The sequence below is a fragment of the Phallusia mammillata genome, chromosome 7 (genome assembly GCF_965637545.1).
Source record: "Phallusia mammillata chromosome 7, kaPhaMamm4.hap1.1, whole genome shotgun sequence".
In the NCBI taxonomy this organism is placed as follows: domain Eukaryota; kingdom Metazoa; phylum Chordata; class Ascidiacea; order Phlebobranchia; family Ascidiidae; genus Phallusia; species Phallusia mammillata.
This window is the reverse complement of record NC_137258.1, coordinates 20,299,921-20,318,234: the sequence shown is the minus strand read 5'-3', so window position 1 is coordinate 20,318,234 and position 18,314 is coordinate 20,299,921. Positions and strand designations below refer to the sequence as shown.

Sequence of the window (18,314 nt, the reverse complement as noted above, 5' to 3'; positions counted from 1 at the left end):
ATTCTATTGTCTATTATACGCATGACTGGTTGTTGTTTATTGAAGCGCAAAGTCTCGGGATTGAGATTGACAAAATAATCAAGTATAATTCTGTTTTCATTGAAGTTTTCAGCTGTTTGTCAACAAATACTTGTTATTAAGCAACTCAGCTAAACAAACGTAGCAATGGGATGCTGTAATAGCTGCCTAGGTAATGGCGAAGACGAAAATGTATGTCTTTTTCTTGCTTTTTTGTGTGCTAAATTTTGCTAATTAAAATAAGACTAAGTATCCAGTTAATTGTATATCTGTGAGAACTAACAAACACTCTCTATTGTTAGGATGAAACCAGGCCGTTTTTACCAAAAGAAGGGACAGGGGTGTCCATTAACGATACAACGGAGCCTATATTATCAGCATATGACTATGATGATATGACACCTCCTGGCAGTTTGCCAAAAATTAAACATGACGAGCAATCCATTCTGAGTGGAATAATCACACAATACAATAAGTAAGTTGTTTTACATCATTATTTCATTGAACATGCTTAGCATTTTTTAGAGATGTATGAAAGGATTAAATTGTGATGTTATTCTCATTACAAATCTTTACCCAATCTCAATACCCATAACCACCAGCAATTTCATAAGTGCACAGAAGTATATATTTTTTATTGATTTTTTTCTGTTTTTTTCATGGGGTTCGAACCTAGGACACTCTCGGGGAAGAATCCTGGTCAGTTTTTTTATGTCTGTATATGGTTCAGGCAGGCCGGTCCATTCGGCAAACCATGCAGTAACATGCATGCAATGTGTAATGCCAACAAGTGTTTCATTAGTGACATGTCATGAAAACCACAGATTTGACCAGAACGTTTCTGACATCCAGTCTGCAGAGTATGGCAGTTACACGATCTCGTTTGAACAAAAAAAAGCATGCTATTTTTGGGGTGCTGCATGCAGAATTTTTGCACCAGGCATATAAAAAAAGATTGTCGTACTGCCTTGCCTTCTATAGCTTGCCTGCACCTGCTGAAAATGGTCTTGCAGGCAGGACATGTTTGTTCTGCATGCCTAAGATCTCGCCAGAAACTACCATGTTCTGCGGACTGGTCTGACGTTTAATGTATAGTCTAAGTGTTCATTTATCATCTTTTTGTTGCAGTGATGTGATTGACATTACAGCTTTGGAGTCAAAAATTGACGCTGTTGAATATATGAATCGAGTACAACAATACAAGTAAGTGCAGCTTCTTTCAACCTAATGCTCTTCTGTTCATTTGCATTAAAACTTGTTCAATTTTAGCCGCAAGGTGTCAACCCTGACAAGTGGAACAAGATACAAGCAACCTTCCTTGCATTCATCTGGTAGTAATCCTGCCTCCATCCTTAATGCACCATCCATCTCCATTAATGATGTTTATCTGGTAAGGGTTTTAGTGGTTTACGATCAATGCATTGAATTGTTTTAAAAATGTTTCCTGTTAATGTAGTCTAAGTTAAGCCACTAAATAGGGTGATCAATTTCTTTATCTTTCCAAAAATACTGTTTTAGCATGCCAACATACATTTTCAAACAGTTAAAGTTGGAACTATTCAGTTCTTAAGAATTAAAAGTTGTTATGTTATGCTTGAGGGGTAAAAAACAACCGTGTGGTGTAATCAGGGATCTTGCATTTAAGCCCAAAATAGAGAGAAAAAAATTTCTTTAATATACATGTAATTGTGAGGTGAACAGTCAAAATTAGTTTTTGCAATATTGTTTAGTCTAAATACAAATTAACACAAAGTGTTTGTTTTTGCAATGACTTTAAAGTTGCTCTATTGCCAAAACTTCGTAATAAAGTTACTTTTACCTTTTCAATTTTTTTTTACATTGCTCTGTCACAAACGTTACCATGTTATTTGTTAATGATTTTGTTCAATTTCAACAAAATATTTTCTTTACTTACCATTGTTAAACGCCGACTTAAATAATTTTGGATCAAAGAAGAAAAGACACTGTGCCATCTGGTGTGATATGTAGCAAATTTCCAAATGCAAAATGCATAGAACCCTAAACGTTTCAAACAATAAAATGTTATTTACAGATTACCGAAGTTTCGAATGGCTTGCAATCTGCAATGAACAATGTGAAAATTGCCAAGACAGATGAGCTTGTATTAAGTTTAAACCATCGGTAGACAATCACACAAAAACAGACTCACCACTGATATGTTCTGCAACTGCCATTGTGTTTGTTGCTGGAAGCATGCATTGTCAAAATGCTTGTGGAAACTAGCACCAAGCTACTCCATTTCTATGAAGGATATGTTACATTTGGTAAAAATTTGGTGAAATTTTGGACAAGCGATGTTTGGTATACATTCTCCAACATTTCATGTGGTACCAACCATATAAAGCTCTTCTGGCGTATTTTGGTACCAACGTTTTGACGTCCTAAACAAGTCATTTACATCAGGTAAATAACCAGTGGTGGGATTCAGTTGGTTCGCACTGGTTCTATAGAACCATCTTACGAAATTTTATGAGAATGAACTGGCTAGGTTACTGTCAATGGACTTTTTGTAACAGAACCAGCTGAAATATATGACTTTTGTGATAGAACCAGCTGACAAAAAATTGAATCCTAAAAAAAATTGAATCCTACCACTGTAAATAACACTGAATCTGCAATCAGTACAAAATAAATTTCCAGAAGAGTTCTATAAGATTGACATTATGCCTGGTAGCAACAGCTTATATATTTTATGTGGTAAATTTAGTAACAACTATAGTTACAGTTAATGATCACTTGAATAAAATTATGCAACTTTAAGCATTTTAATAAAATACTGCACCAAAACATAAAAAACATACCATTCAATGTATTAAAATCTAGTCATTGATGACATTTATTCCACTTTTTATCGTTCACAGAAAAAACATGAATGTTGGTGTTCATAACTTGCATTTAAACATTGTTACTGCGCTAGAATCTAAATGTGTTTTAACAGAATATGTATGATTTTCAATGTTCGTTCATTTTGCATTTTCTTATCAAATCTTTGCTTATGATTCACACGCTATAGGTTGTGTCTGGATCAACCTAAATAAAAAAACTGTGTTTCACCAAAAAACTGTTTGAATTTTCAACATAACAGATCAAAGGAAGTGACATTTATGCCATTTTGTCGATATTTCCCAGTAGCAGTTCGACATGTCTCGTGCCGTCAACAGGCAATGTCATTTAAATCACATTTCAACACAGGAAGGATGTTTATTAGCTTCTGACATAACAGTAAATAGCCCTCAAGGCCTAAACAAACACATGTATATGTACTTTTATTCCAAAACATCAATTTTTACTGTGATTGAGCAATAGACATACACAAAAATACATTTTAAAATGGGCAAAAGTATGAAATGTATGTTTTTTGCAAATTGTGTCAGCGTAGTTTTGTGTTGTAATAACATTGATAAACAATTGACCTGATCAATATAAAAACAGTAATCACACATTTCACTGCAATAAATTTAAATAATCGATAAATAATCGATAGGTATCTGGTACTGCACAACTGTTTGTTTGTACAAAGCTGTTGGTGGTCCTTTACAGTTTAACAGTATTGCAATTAAAGTTTCACAGTGTCCACAATTGAAGAGTGATAGGCATTCCACAACCATAGGAAATTGGTAATTCACCATGAATCTTGCCAAACAGGTTTTCCATGATGTTGTCTGCTTAAGCCAATTGCATCTCGCACAACGTCAGCATTTCTGGTCAGCTCTAAAAACAAAATAGGTTTCAAGTACAACAGCTTGTGCCATTAATAAATTGTGCCAGACAGAAGCCCACACATATTGCATGTATCTATTTAGAGATTCTGTCTTAGAAATAATTGATGAGGTTCCTTACCATGTGCCCTTTGTACAGACATATTATTTCTGTCGATGGTGCCACCCATATACTTTGTTTGTTGCTTGTAATCTTCTAACTGTGCCCTCCGCCTCATGCCTTGTGTCGGTTTTGCAGCTTGAAGCCTCTTTAGTAGTTGCTGTGAACATATTTGTGAAGTATTAGTGTCAGACAAGCCTCATAAGGGATAATAAAAAATATTCAATCGGCACTTTTACACAAAAAATTTGCTAAATACTTGTCCTAGCTGGAACCTGTATTAAGGATTTCTTTCGAAACCAGAAAAATAAACAAACAAAAGTATGTTCAAAGTTGTAAAGATAATCTAAAACCTAGCATATATAGGCCTAGGCCAAACAGAATCAACTGGCACACAATATTTGCACAGAATATATATTTCACCAAATGTTTTTGGCATCTTCAGTTCCTGAGTGAATTGAAAAAGTTGGTGTAAAAGTTGAAAAAGTTAAAAAACAATTTTGCGTACATGACCATAACCTGTAAAAAACATGTTTTCATGCGATTACCATGTTTTCTCGTTCGATTTGTTGTTGGTAATTGACCCGATTTATAGCCGAATGGTATAGTTTTGTTGGCCTATCATCACGTTTCCTTGATACACTGTATCTGCTGGACCTAGAAGATGTTGACGTCCTGCAAACAAACAGTCCACAATTTTAAATGCAAACAATCATTGGCTTTTGTTTCTCCCAATTAATGCCTTACCTGCTTTGAGTGGATGCATTTGATTTGACTGTTGACACAGATCGCATACTAGAGGCACTTGATGGCCTTGATCTCCTTGAATTCATTTTCGTTATTTCACGAAGAAGCCTTTGATTTTCATGATCAATGTTTCGGACCTTAGTTGTTTTATAAAAAAATGTGTCATTATGCTTGACAATTACTTTTAAATATAAACAATTCTTGAAGCATAAGCATAAAAAATCGAACGGACCTGATCATTAGAGAAGGACATGTTTTTTCTCTGACTTCTACTTGAAAACTCTCCATCAAACCTTCTTCTGTATTGGATCTCCTAAAACAATAAAGACACATTAGCATGCAAAAGCAGTACAATAAAATAATATCATAAATAATACCTTGGCATCTTGTTTCTTTTTCTCAAATTCCAAGACAGTTTCAAGTAAATTGCAAATTTCCATTGACTCTCTTGCTGAGGAATCCAGTAGTCTTTTTCTATGATTGCGAACAGCCATATCCCGTCTCATTTTTAAGTCCTTTTTGGTTGATTTTTTCTTATCATACTGCTCCCTTTCATTTTCATCGCTGCTACTTGACCAGTGGTCATCATGGACCCTTCTCTGTTGTTGCGTATCAGCAGTTTCAGCTCGTGAGGAATGCCTTTGGTGAGGTTCATTCAAACCATCGCCACTTGAGGAATCTCGAAAGACAACATTCAGTTTCGTGATATGACGCATATTGGCCGGTGGCTTATTTTTCTTTGGAAAAGCAGGCTCATTTCGATGATGAAAAACAGGTGAATTGGGTGGTGATGTCAAAGGAGATACATCAGTTACATCTGAGTCTGAAGAATGTATCTTGTTTGAGACAGGTTTACTCTTGCTATATGATTTTGCCCTCGCTTTTTTCTTCCCCTTTTTATGGCTTGAAACATGTTTGACAACATACGTGCTGTTATGAGATTTATTCAATTGGTCATCGGATGTTTCTGAACCATTGGTATTGGATCTGTTTTTACTTGAAGTTGTTGAAACCCTAGAGGAGCTCCGTAGAGAGGTTGGCGATTTTGCAGCACTGGCATTGCCACTGGTTCCATGCAATTCATCTGAACTGTCCTGACTAGACTCTGATGAGCTCGTTGTCAATGGATGAGCAAGTATATCTGCTTCAACTGTGTTTGAGGAGCTAGGTTGCAACTTTATTTTATCTAAAAACAAATATATAATCAAACCATTATGTACATGTACAGGTATTGCTTGAAATACTAAGCTAGTCTGTAATCTAAAGTAGTTCATTTCTTATGTGTGATAAGATAAACATATATATATGAATAAACTGTTGCTGCCAGGCATAATCTATCAACAATTTTTAAGCTCTTCCAGCAGTATCCATTATAATATGCCAACGTTTCGATGTCCCATACGAGACACCTTCATCAGGGTAATGAAATAAATTGAACATAATTTGAAAACACAAAGTTGGTATAAAGAAAAAAGGGCAGCGAAACACACCAAAAAGCAGTGGTAAAAAACGCAGTGAAACGTTGGCATGTTAAAATAAATACTAAATACTGCTGAAAAAATTGCTGATGAACATACTTCCAGCACAGTTGGTGCACCCCCACCCTCAGTAAGACTTCTGGCATGAGTTTGAGGTGCAGCCTAGATTTTTCTAACTTATATATACTTTGCCATGGAAATTGCTTGGACGAACTGGCATGATTTGATGTGACAGCATAAAGAGACTTGGAGTACTATGATTTATGTATGTTAGGTTTTCATAAACAAAATACTTGTTAACAAAAGTACCTTGCTTTGGTGACTGCTCATCATCAAAGAAATCATAATCCACTTTATCATCCATTATCGACAATTTATTATTTATCGACAGCTTAAACAGTGCAATGTTTTCTACAGTCGCATTACAGCTACCTTTTTACATCTGAAAAATGTAAAATGCGTGCCACTAACACATTTTAACATGTACTATGTACTATGTACTTCAAATAGTTTGCTCTCAGCAGAAATGCACAACGGTCTCTTTGGAGGTTTATTAAAGTCAAACATCCACATCTATCTCTAGAGTTATTAGCTGTTATAACAGTTGTATACAGCTCAAACCTTCACCTCGTGTTACAGTCGTTTTTGGTTTTAAGACTTTAAACATGCCTAAATTTTGTCAGAGAACCAGACTTGCTGTACATGAAAAATCAGTTACTAACGCAGTTATTTAATACACTAGCGTCAGCAGATGTCGCATGTTAAAAATTACATACGCCACAAAAGCGTTTATACATGACTTGGTTATGAAACTGCCTAGCTTGCAAAGCTTAATTAACTTCCACATCCGCCAACAGTGCAACTAGAAAACCACTTTCATTGTTTATAGCAACTGACAAAAATGGCTCCCTCTAGGGGTCTGCAAAAACAAACTACTTTCGAACTCCTAATTTTTTTACTGGGGTACAAATATATAAATATATTTTCCGAATAGATAACTGTCTGTAAAACACTTTACATCCTAAACTGCAAACTGAAAAGCAAAATTATAACGAAGAGCTGTATTTTTTTTTAAAAAACACAGCTTTCGGTAAAAATCTAAACATTCGAAACCGTAGGCTAAACTGCGAAGTGTAAAAATAAGACAAAACAGAAGCGCTGTTGTCAAAAGTTTATTTACAAATAATAATAATAAAAAGCGACAAGTCGTTGAGTCGTTAAAAACACAGGCAGTGCCCTCAAGCACAAACACGAAAACGCCGAGAAGGCTATGACTTTGCTATCGCAAATTCTTTGGCAAAACAGTACTCCGAAACACAGGCAGCTGTCTCAAGTAGCAGATGATTTTGATCTTGTAATAGACTCTATCGATTTTGGTGGCAAATTATCATTTTGAGACGAACAAGAAGGCTGTTCATAATCCGTTACTGTAAGAAGTGGCCTTGTGCCTTGCGACTCGAGCTGAAAAATTCGCTCCTTTAGTTTCTGCTGAGTGCTGGTATATTCGGACATCATACGAGCGAACTTGCTCTGTAGCTTAGTTAGGCGAATCGCCATCATTTCTACTTTTTCGGTCATCTCCATTTCGTCCATTGGAACTTCCTGAAAAATTGTAAAACCGCTTAAAACATGAAATGATGTTATATCAGATCAGAGTTGTAAGCGAAACTGAGTTTGTGGCCCGAACCTGAAAGTACAGGCCTAAACTCAGGCCATACCCCATTTTTCAAAAAAGCAAAGCTCAAATCAGGCACAAAAGTAGGTAAAAATGCAACAAAAATGATGCTGAGTGTGAACTAAGTCCGAACAGAACCTGTTTTATTGAAACTCAAGCCCGAATCCGGCCCGAACTCAAAGCCCAGACGAAAAAACAGAGCCGATTTACTACTCTGTATCAATTTGCTGACAACAATAAAAATCTCAAACAAAACGTCCTATCAGTTAAATTAAATATATTACTGATGCAGTGCGTAAGTGGTCTTGTACCTCGTCTTCTTTTTTGTCGACCAAACCGTCTTTCATGAGAATCTTTTTTCCTTTTTCCTCAAGTACTTGTTTGGCTCCAGGATATTCTGAAAGTACTTCCAGCAGATCGTCTTTTGACAGGCAAAAAAGGTCAGTATACCTGTAAAGCAGCCAGAAATATTAAGCTACGACTTGTTTTAGTGCTATTAAACCACGAGAGTAAACTTACCCAATGCTTCGAACATTGGCAGTTCTACGGTTTCCAGTTTTGGTTCCAGATATATTCAGGATACTGATTTCCCCAAAATAAGCTCCATTTCCTAAGACTGCGTATTGCGTGATTCCGTCATCTGCTACCACTCCTAGTTTTCCTGAAATAAACGTTAGTAAAATTTAATATCAGTCCCCAAAAGGTATTCTGAGTATAAGCAATAAGCTTGTGGATCGGGTATATCTCTTCGTAACAATTTAAAAAAAGATATTCGCAGTGTGCTATGAGTTGTGTATGTTGCAAAGGAAGAAAGCTTGTGCTGTTTTTTGTCAGTGGTGGTCACTAGTAAGGATCCTAAGTAAGGGTTTGTGGCCCAAAAAAGCACCCTGTGGCACACTTAAGAAACGGTGGCTTAAACCTTTGACACGATCAAATACTTTAGCCTTTTTGTCAAACTGCTAACCTTCTTTTACGATGTACATTTCTTTTCCAACGTCTCCCTTGCGGCAAATATAATCTCCAGGACTAAACACTTGAGGCTGTAGTTTGAGAACAAGCTCTATTAGAAGACCCGGTTCACAGTCCTAAAGTTGAAAATAACAATTCCACGATGTTAATAACCATAGAATACCAAATATGGAATAACCATAAAATACCAAATATAGAAATAAGCATTAAATACCACATGAGGAAATAACCAGAAAATACCCTATATGGAAACTACCATAAAATAAGAAATATGAAAATAACCATAAATACCAAATATGGAAATAAACATAATTTGCCAGATATTGAAATAACCACACCAAAAATTATGTGGACATTAATACCAAGGTATCAAATTTTGACGAATCTAGAATGTTTTAAATTAAAAACAAAAATGTTCCATGCCTGAAAGATGCTGACTCGTTTTAGAGTTTCCAGATGAACGCTGATGGCAATTTCTGCCCTTAGTGTGTCTGGAAGCAAACTTAGCACAGCTTTTTCATCCGTGGATTTCTTGTTCGTCCATAGGTAATCAAACCACTTGATCACACGTTTCTGTAGTGTCTTATTCACAGCTCGAAACTAAACGAATATGTCAAAATTTAAAACAAGTAGCATGTTCGAAAAATCATTCTCTGATGCACGGTAAAGGCTTTAAGTAGACCATGCTACAGGCAGTGGTTGTAACCTGTGTTTAAAAGCCTTCAAATAGGTAATTTGATATTTTTAAGAGAGTAATTATCTATCATTTGCGCCATCTTTCTTTGACGTCATAGTTGGCAATTTCCGTTTTTTTTAATGGGGTAAAATTAAATTTATCCTGATGTTTGTAAGGGTAACGGCACTGAAAAGGTTAAGACCCACCACTAAGTACCACAGTCATTACATATTAAAACAATGTGATGCAGACGTTTCAACAGTCATGACTGTGCACTATTCTGCAAAGGGATATCTTGTTTATGTGTTTTTTCCTTTTTGCTATAAAACAGCAGTGAAAATATGGACGACAAAATCCGTGATTAAAATCAGTTAGTTTCGGGTGAACAAATATATGTTTTACCTAAATGGCATCATCAGTTCCCTATTGAAATAGAAATCTCATCAAATAGAAATCTAGGATTTTATCGCCCATTGGTTTTACTGTTTTATAGTCGAAGTTAAAAAAGGGCAAACAGCAATCGTCAATTCAAGTCCTGTTGTTGGTGGTTTTGAACCATTACTGAAACTGTTATTTTAAAAGTTTTACATACCTGCATGTACTGTTTAATGGCATCCATTTTGCTTTGGAATTCCGACCTGGCTGCGTTCATGTTACTGATCATAGAACCAACATTACCGACGATGGTAGCAAAAATCAAAACACCAACAAGAAAATCGACGACCTACAAACACAAATAGGTTAAAAACGGTTTAGGTCCATCAACATTCTGTTGAAAAATAGGTAGGCTATATCTCACTTGGAACAGGTATTCAATATCCTCGACTGGCATTGGCGTTTCACCAATAGTTGTGAGGGTAAGAGTTGACCAATATAAGCTGTACACGTATTTTCGTAAGAGTGTGTCGAACGGTGGGTGGCTGGGATCAGGGTAAACCCATTCGTCTGTACCGAATCTAAAATAAACAATTCATACATTTCTTTATGATATAATCCATTACTAACCATAATGCCAACAGAGTAAAAGTAACATAAGGTGCAATAATTTTAAGGATCAGTTATATTAGCGATACAACATCCACAAATTTGTCAAGTGACGTTTCCTTTTTTTAGTTGCAAGTTATTGCATTTAGTTTTTTTTAATAAACAGCATGCTTTTTTTAATTAGTTCCTTTGTTACAAAAAATCGATAAGTAAGGTATAATTTTAAATTTTTCGCTCAAGCTTACCCAATAGCCCTAGACAGAGCGTAATAGATACATGCATTCCAATGAATGATCACAACGATATATAAGACGAGAATCGAAATACGAAAAAGATTCGGATAGGGTGTTCTGGTCTCCACGCGGTCAAAGCATTCAAACATCCTTGGAAACCTCAGGACTCGATTAAACCTGCACACAAAGACAATACCCGTGTCATATATAGAGACTTTTTGTACTTCAGTATAATAAAACATAACAACCAGCGTATAAACATTAAGCCTGGCAGCAAAAGCTTATTTATAGCCACCAGTGATTATATATTTGTGAGAAATTCACAAAACTGTCTCCAAAATATTGAATCCGCTAGTTTGGTACATTGGAGTTGAAAGTATAATTTAAGGGCCTGAACTAGGCCTAAATTACAAGCACAAGCCCGAAACCCGGCCTAACATTAAACTTGTTTTACAACATAGCCCCAATTAGACCCAAAATTGGTGAAATCACGGCAAAAATAAGGCCAAGTGGTACATATACCAAACCAACGTATTTGATAGTAAACCAACCTACGTGATGTATCTGACATGCTAATTAAGTTTACTGAAACGTACCGTAGCTCCAGTCTGTGTATTCCGAAAACAATATACCCTAGATCAGTTGGCAGAATTGACGCAGCATCGAGATAAAACTGAAAATCTTGGCGATATGCTTGCTTGAGACGCTTTTGGTCTTTCACCAGAAGACCCTGCTCCAAGAATCCTAAAACAAAGGTAAAATATCTTGCATGGACTAATTTACAAGGAAAGATATTCACGTTTCAGTATTTTGTTAACATATCATGTAGCCACCAGCAAAACTTTGTGCAGACATGGTTAATTAAGCAAACGTGGGATATATTTTATCTTAGAAAGCAACCGGGGGTACGAAACGGGTAACTACTTCTGCCTAAAATGTATCAAAAAAAACACTAACGAGAACTCTTAACTTTCAACTTTCTTGTTGAAACTGACCTGTTTTTTGTCGAACAATCATGTCAAGGAGGTAGACAATGTCACAAAGATAGTCGAACGGCAACCACATTATGGCGTTTTTTACTTGCAGATCAGTAAAACACGATCGCGCAACGACAAAGATGAGGTTATAAAATACAGCAATCGTGATAATCAGTAACCACCAAAAGTAGAATCCTTCAGCAGGGTCAATCACCCAATGCACATTGCGTGATTTCTTCTTTTGGGGTTTGGTAGTGCTGTAAACAAAAATGTGGTTACTGTACAAACTCCCAAGTGGTGTCAAAAAGGCACCCAACCCCTTTCAGAGCTTCAATGATTAACATAACAAAGTCAAGAAAACAATTCATAAACAAAAAGCATTTACGAACAGTCATTGGCATTGATAACAATGAAAATGTTACCAGTTCTTACATTTCTTTTACACAATAGCTTATTGTTACATTATTGTTACACAAACAAGGTTAGAGAATCCTGTACATTCACAATTAGGATGACGTCAATCAGAATGAACTGAATTGTTAATATCCGATAGCAAGCAAGTTGTGCGCGAATAGCTTGCTCTATCGGTACAGTTGTGATAGTTAGATGACACGGCGCCAAGAGGACTTACTCGTTTGCCTGACTTTCGACTTTGTCGTTGTGGGACAGGGTTGGAGTGATGGGCATAGGTGGGCCTTGGACTTTTGCCATCATCGAATCGTTGGGTTCTTCTTGTTCAACGTTTTTTCGTGCCGTGGAAACCCACTTATTGACCCTTTAATTTCACACACACACACAAAATAACAACTGGTACAGCATAACATATAGTTAACATATTCAGCACAAAACATACTTTATTGCGGTCATTGCCAACCTTGTGGCTACACCAGGTCTTGATGTATGGCTTTGTGTGTCCGACAGAGCCTCTGGGTCTATGTTTTCCGAAGGTGATTTACTGCAAAACATGCATTACTTTCAAATGGGGTTGGCGTTTACGTATATAATTTACCTTACATTTGCATATTACACACATTTTAAACGGGCCAAACAAATTTGCTTTTCATGAAAATTAGAACATGGCATTAACTCTATCACTTTTCAAAATAACGAAACAGAAATATCCAAACCTGGCTTTGTAGGGTGAGCCTGAATCCGACGGAGCATCGCTGTTTGAAAAATCGGAAGAAATACTAAATACTTGATTTTTCATCATTGATAATGTCGAAGGTGTATTTACATCCATAGATCTACCCAAGGTGTTTCCAGACGCATCCTTACTCGCCATTGGACTAATCTTCGGCATTTTCCACGTCAAATTCCAGTCATTTGTGCACCAACAGAACTGATAGCAACAATACCTAATAGCACTGAAAGCATCCCTAACAACAAAACTGTTGCCACCTTTACTGTAGTCTTACAGTCTCCAGATAAACTCTTGTTCTTCAGGCATAGAAAAACCAAGGCAAAGGCAGCATAATATAAAAGCGAGCATATACAGGGGCAGTACAGCACTGCTGGTACAGCTGCTTATCAAATCGGTCGATAAATTACAACGGATTGGTGCAAGCCGACCCAACAAATCTGTTGCTGTCAGTATGCACATTTTAATCCGCTCTTTTTTTGTCGCTACGCTTTTCATTGTTAGTGACCAGGGATTATATTTCGCTTGACCGTCGTTCTGTATCAAGTACTGTCCCAACGTGTTTGTTCAAATCGTCAGTCATTTGTACAATATGATCCGGCAATGACCTGCACTGTACGACATGCGCGTTTTTGTCGGTTAGCGTTTTCCCTTCATCGTGGACCTTACCCTAATTGCCAAATTATTACAGCCTACTGAGTCTGTGTATAGGGAAACCATCATGCTTTGTTATGTAACCTTTGCATTATGACGCAATCAAACAATTTCGATTGTTTTTTGAAAAATGCTCTGTGTGCTGGAAAAGCATGACATGGGTCGAATTTGGAAATGTAAAGGCTACAACTTTCTGGGCTTTTTGGACTAGCGTGTTTACTACATCAGATAAAATTACCTTTGATCATTTTATTCCAGTCTGTCTGAACGGCCTTGCAGAAACAAACGTGACAACGGGAACTATTATTCGACAAGGTTGTTTGCTTTCCCTAAAATGCTGCTGGTATCTTGTGATTACAGAGGTTCATTAACGGCGCAGACAGCAGGTGCAACGTTACAAAGCAATTTTAAAATCCAATAAATTTGTTCACGCAAATCATGTTTGTGAATATTTTTCGGCGACATAAAACGTTCGATTACTAACAACAATACAAACAGTTGTGAATATAAAACAGCCCGTTTGCAAGCATCGAACACCTAAAGCTGTGTTTGTCGAAAACTGAGGGTTATGCTGCATTTGTAATTCAACTTTTGAACATTACTGATTTGTAAGTTTAAAGCAAAAATATGTTGAGCCTAATCGCATATTGTAAACACATTTTCTTTGTCAAAAAGGGTTAATTTTGTCGTAAAATATGTTTTAAAATTTAAATAAAACGACAATGGACAAAGTAGCAGCCATTCGACCTTTGCTGGACAGCGTGCTGTTGTGTGCAATTTTAGGCCTAGCGGTAACCCAAGGTCAGTCAGTTGCTTCTTAATCGTTAATATTTTGTGCTCGAGTTATTTTGTGTACAACAGAATGCGAGAAATGGACTTCTTACTTCAACTACGACACACCATCTATTGGGGGCGGAGATGTGGAGACTCTTGCTAAAGTTCGCGAAATTGTCCCAATCTTGGTGTGTGAAAATCCGACAGAGATAGATGTAAGGTTGGCCGACGTCGACCAAACTGACTACAGGTCAATATACGAATTTTCGTGATCACAAAGTTAGGTTTGCGAAACTCTCTTTTTGCTATAAAGGACGGCTGGTCAAGTGGTTAAGTTGGATGGCACCGTTGGGTTTTCGTGCCTCCAAAGCGACCAACCAGATGGGAAGATTTGTCTTGATTATCAAATACGATTCTGTTGTCCTGCAGGTAAAATTTTTATTTTCAAATTGAATTGATTTTTGGATACACAATTTAATTAATATTACGTTGTAGTGATTGGAAGTTGTCCGAAAGAGAGGTTTTGGTCTGGCTGGTTCGGCGTTGGTGATGTAACAGAAGACGGAGATGACGAAACAATCACCACCATTCGCGAAAGTGACGAAATTGTAATTCATAAAATGAGCTTTTTTTAACCACAACATCAGTCAATTATTCGTCCTAAATGTTAGATACATTAATATATTGTTTTCAAAAGATTTTCTTGTTAATTTTTTTCTTTTTTTTAAATAATAAACTGCAAGTATGTTCATTTTTGAAAGATGGGTCACCGCAATGTCATATGTTTGTGCTGCAAACAAAACAAATCACACATAAAGGGTTGTTGCCTTAAAAAAATTTATGAATTTCGTAGGGCGTTAGAAAATGTTACCTTTTGTTCAAAGCATACCTGCCTTCGTCCGTTGGCGATCGAAGCACGACTGGTGGACAACAACGACCCATACATATTTGGGTTCAATGAGCTTGAGGTTTCTCTAGACAAAGGATTGAAATGTACGACTGACGACCAACGTACAGGTACCATAAACTGGTGGAACCAAATCTGCCCTGATGGAAAATGTCCCGAAAGTCTTGAGGAGTTTCGAGATTTGTTGCAAGGACTCACCGCGGACAACAATCAGTGCAAAGATTACAAGATACGAATTTGCTGTGAATTAAGTAAGATATTCTTTTTATTTCAAAGATAAAGGCTTTATGGTTTTAGTTTAGTCTTTGAAAATTAAAGTCAGGATAAAAATACCTAAAACACATCATTGTTTGTTTCATTCCAAAGATAAACAAGATGCTACAACAAAACCGTTTGTTCACATAACAAATAGCAACAGCCTGTGGTGTTATTAATCCAGAACTAAAACTTTGTAAAATGTAGCCTATTGCAATCATTTTTCCTTTGTTTACAGCTGTATCTCAGTTACTTGATGAAAATACCCTAGCGCTATTGGGTTTGAATTTACCAAATCTGGCACAAGAAGAAGAGGAAGAACCCACGGAGGCCGACAATTTCTTTAGCAGAGTGGAAAATCTCTTCAGTTTCAACGACGACGAAGACCCTGAAACTTGTTGAACCTTCCTAATGTTTTCATGTTACCTGACTTCGCGGACTTGTTGTATATAACCCTCGTTTTACAATATACATACCTGCAGTTAATCTGAGTTTTTGCTTTTTTTCAGGTACAAGACTATAAAAAAAACTTCTTTTTTTTACCACAAAAATATGTAGTTTACAGAAAGATTAAACGTTGCAATTTTTGTTATTTGTGGAGATACCCATACAAATCTATAAAATATAAATCAGAGCGCCTCACGTGATTACAATGCGAGGTACTTTCCCGAAATAACCCCGTAATCTATTACGCCATACTATGGCGGCCATAGTGACGTAATTATTAAATAGTCATCAATTCTTACGTTAAACTTTTTTCCACTGTAACGGCAGAAAAGATAAATCTAGTAGTTTTTACGTAATTTTCGAATTAATAACAGTAATATTCTTGTCTACATAACTTTGACATGTTATAAAGCAGGGGTTCCCAACCTTTTTACGACCCCGTACCATTTGGACGCTCTGCACTGTCACGCGTACCACCATAGAGCACTACTGTGCTGTATGTACCACTTCTTACAGAACAACTTTTATTTGTTTTTTTTTATTTGTTCGAATATTACAGAATAATTTGTTCGAATCATATTTTATTCAACACTAGCTTAAGCTACAAAACAGTAGATGATATCTACCAAGTGCAATCATTTGACATAATTAACGCCCACTGTGCCGCAGCGTTGTTCGGCTTTTCATAGCAACTGTGCTTCTCGTTGAGAATTGACATGACCTGTATTTTGAAGATCGTAATGATACGAAGCAACAGAAATAGTTATGTAACAATGACAATAGGCCTGGGGAATGTTTTTTTTTTTTTGTAAACAAAACCAGATAAACAAAATATAAAGTTGCAAATCGAGGTTTTTGTGAACAAAACAAAAGCTACTCGCGTACCACCTGAAAACCCTTCGCGTATCACTAGTGGTACGCGTACCACAGGTTGGGAACCCCTGTTATAAAGAAAGTGACAAAAAGCAGTTGACAATGACATCATCAATGGTAAAATGTGTTTGTTTAATGATAGTGACCACAATCTACAACCGTGACAGATTTCTTACAAGCAGTATACATGAACTTAACATTTAACTAGACGAAAGCATAACTGTTTATGATTAATTTGCAAAAAGGTATATAGTGAACGAAAAACAGATGTAACAATGATGTAAAAAGTTGTCAACGAACAAGAGCCAAGCATCCAAGAAATATTGAAACTAGGCTGAAGAACTGCAACATCCAAAGATCAAAACAATATTTAGAAGCGACAACGGTACCATGGATTTATTTTGTCAAGTAAAGACTTCAACAATGAGCTTTTTAAGCCGACTCTGTCCACAACTTTTGTATCAAAAGTTGAGCACAAACAATCCCATGTCAAATATGACTGGTCGATTTCGAAGTTATGTGTGGGACCCTGCACTAATTATATTCCAAATGCTTGCCATGCAGTGTGTTTATTACACAACACTCGGGTTGCTATCAACGTTACTTCTTTCCTTTGGAAAATTTCCACCATCACTTCACTACCTTTTTGACACTGGAGCTGTTCACTATTATGGCGCAGAAAACCGTTTGGTGTTGGTTGCTCATTTGTTGAACTCAATATTCGGTGCAGTTGCACTATGGTATATTGTGCAAAGAGCCAAGCAGTGTTTGGACTTTTCTTGCACATTGCATTTTTTTCACTTTGTGGTATGCTGGATATATTCCGGCTACTTTCCAACCCGAATATCCTGGTGGCTAGTTCAACTGGTCTGCATTGTTTTAATGGTAGTAATTGGCGAGTACCTCTGCTTTCAGTCAGACATGAAAGACATACCGTTAATTGGGAACAAGGCAGATGTGTGATTGTTTTTTTCAAATTTAAGCACTTCTTTTAATCATTTTATTGCAATATATGTCAATGAGATGTTCCATAGATAAGTAATAAAGAATGTTTTTTGAAGGACCTTCATGTACTAGATGGGTAATGGGATATTAGTCTCAAATAGTTGTGTAAGTTGAATTTGTACTTGGATATTGTTAGTTGTTACTGTGCCTAATATTGGCAGTGTTTCAAACAAACATTTATGTTGTTGTGCATAGACCAGTGGTTCCCGACCTAGGAGGAATTTTTAAAAGTTGATGGGAGGAATTTACTTTAATTTGTACGTGTGGTTTGTAAATAAACACTTAAGCTATGAATGTAACTTGTAAAATTGATTACAAATTTTTCACACAATTTTAAATGATCTTTGTGTGGTTAAACACTAACTGTGTAGTATATTAGGGAGAAAAGAAACTGTTTTGAATTTTTAAGGGAAGAATTCAGCAAAAAAGGTTGGGAACCACTAGCTTAGACTATCTGTTTTTTGTTGATTTTGTAACTGTGAATGTTGTTTGCATGTTTACCATTCTTAAATATGTTTTCTCAAAACTAGTGAAATACACTATGGCATTCATGTGCATCATAACTCTTAGGTTTGAATCTTTCATTTATTGTCTTTGTTTTGGCAAAGCTTAGTTGTTCGTTGTTTTATTAAAGTAAAAAAGCATTTTGTACTTGTAGAGA

At 36.3% G+C, this 18,314-nt stretch overlaps 5 protein-coding genes across 5 annotated transcripts; 3 read left to right on the top strand and 2 right to left on the bottom strand.

Moving 5' to 3' along the window:
- Positions 1–27: 27 nt before the first annotated feature.
- On the top strand, positions 28–3,479 carry LOC145237351 (ragulator complex protein LAMTOR1-like). Its single transcript, XM_080100166.1, has 5 exons — positions 28–210; positions 321–493; positions 1,147–1,221; positions 1,288–1,408; positions 2,072–3,479. The coding sequence occupies exons 1-5, from the start codon at positions 166–168 to the stop codon at positions 2,162–2,164; spliced, it is 507 nt and encodes a 168-aa protein (XP_079956292.1). The 5' UTR covers positions 28–165; the 3' UTR covers positions 2,165–3,479.
- A 41-nt stretch (positions 3,480–3,520) lies between these two features.
- Positions 3,521–6,546, bottom strand: LOC145237350 (uncharacterized). The gene is made up of 7 exons (XM_080100165.1): positions 6,393–6,546; positions 4,983–5,791; positions 4,838–4,918; positions 4,606–4,742; positions 4,407–4,533; positions 3,880–4,018; positions 3,521–3,750 (listed from the first exon to the last, which is right to left on the bottom strand). Exons 1-7 carry the CDS (start codon positions 6,445–6,447, stop codon positions 3,662–3,664), a joined length of 1,437 nt encoding a protein of 478 aa, XP_079956291.1. The 5' UTR covers positions 6,448–6,546; the 3' UTR covers positions 3,521–3,661.
- A 693-nt stretch (positions 6,547–7,239) lies between these two features.
- Positions 7,240–13,160, bottom strand: LOC145237348 (cyclic nucleotide-gated channel alpha-3-like). Its single transcript, XM_080100163.1, has 13 exons — positions 12,725–13,160; positions 12,451–12,552; positions 12,229–12,372; positions 11,616–11,854; positions 11,217–11,364; positions 10,633–10,797; positions 10,203–10,359; positions 9,996–10,127; positions 9,151–9,327; positions 8,723–8,843; positions 8,278–8,419; positions 8,070–8,208; positions 7,240–7,685 (listed from the first exon to the last, which is right to left on the bottom strand). Exons 1-13 carry the CDS (start codon positions 12,898–12,900, stop codon positions 7,413–7,415), a joined length of 2,115 nt encoding a protein of 704 aa, XP_079956289.1. The 5' UTR covers positions 12,901–13,160; the 3' UTR covers positions 7,240–7,412.
- Positions 13,161–14,067: 907 nt separating this feature from the next.
- On the top strand, positions 14,068–15,799 carry LOC145238863 (uncharacterized). Its single transcript, XM_080102137.1, has 6 exons — positions 14,068–14,193; positions 14,254–14,416; positions 14,480–14,595; positions 14,662–14,774; positions 15,051–15,324; positions 15,567–15,799. Exons 1-6 carry the CDS (start codon positions 14,115–14,117, stop codon positions 15,728–15,730), a joined length of 909 nt encoding a protein of 302 aa, XP_079958263.1. The 5' UTR covers positions 14,068–14,114; the 3' UTR covers positions 15,731–15,799.
- Positions 15,800–16,863: 1,064 nt separating this feature from the next.
- Positions 16,864–18,304, top strand: LOC145238135 (protein SYS1 homolog). The gene has a single exon (XM_080101208.1). It carries the CDS (start codon positions 17,039–17,041, stop codon positions 17,609–17,611), a length of 573 nt encoding a protein of 190 aa, XP_079957334.1. The 5' UTR covers positions 16,864–17,038; the 3' UTR covers positions 17,612–18,304.
- Positions 18,305–18,314: the final 10 nt, after the last annotated feature.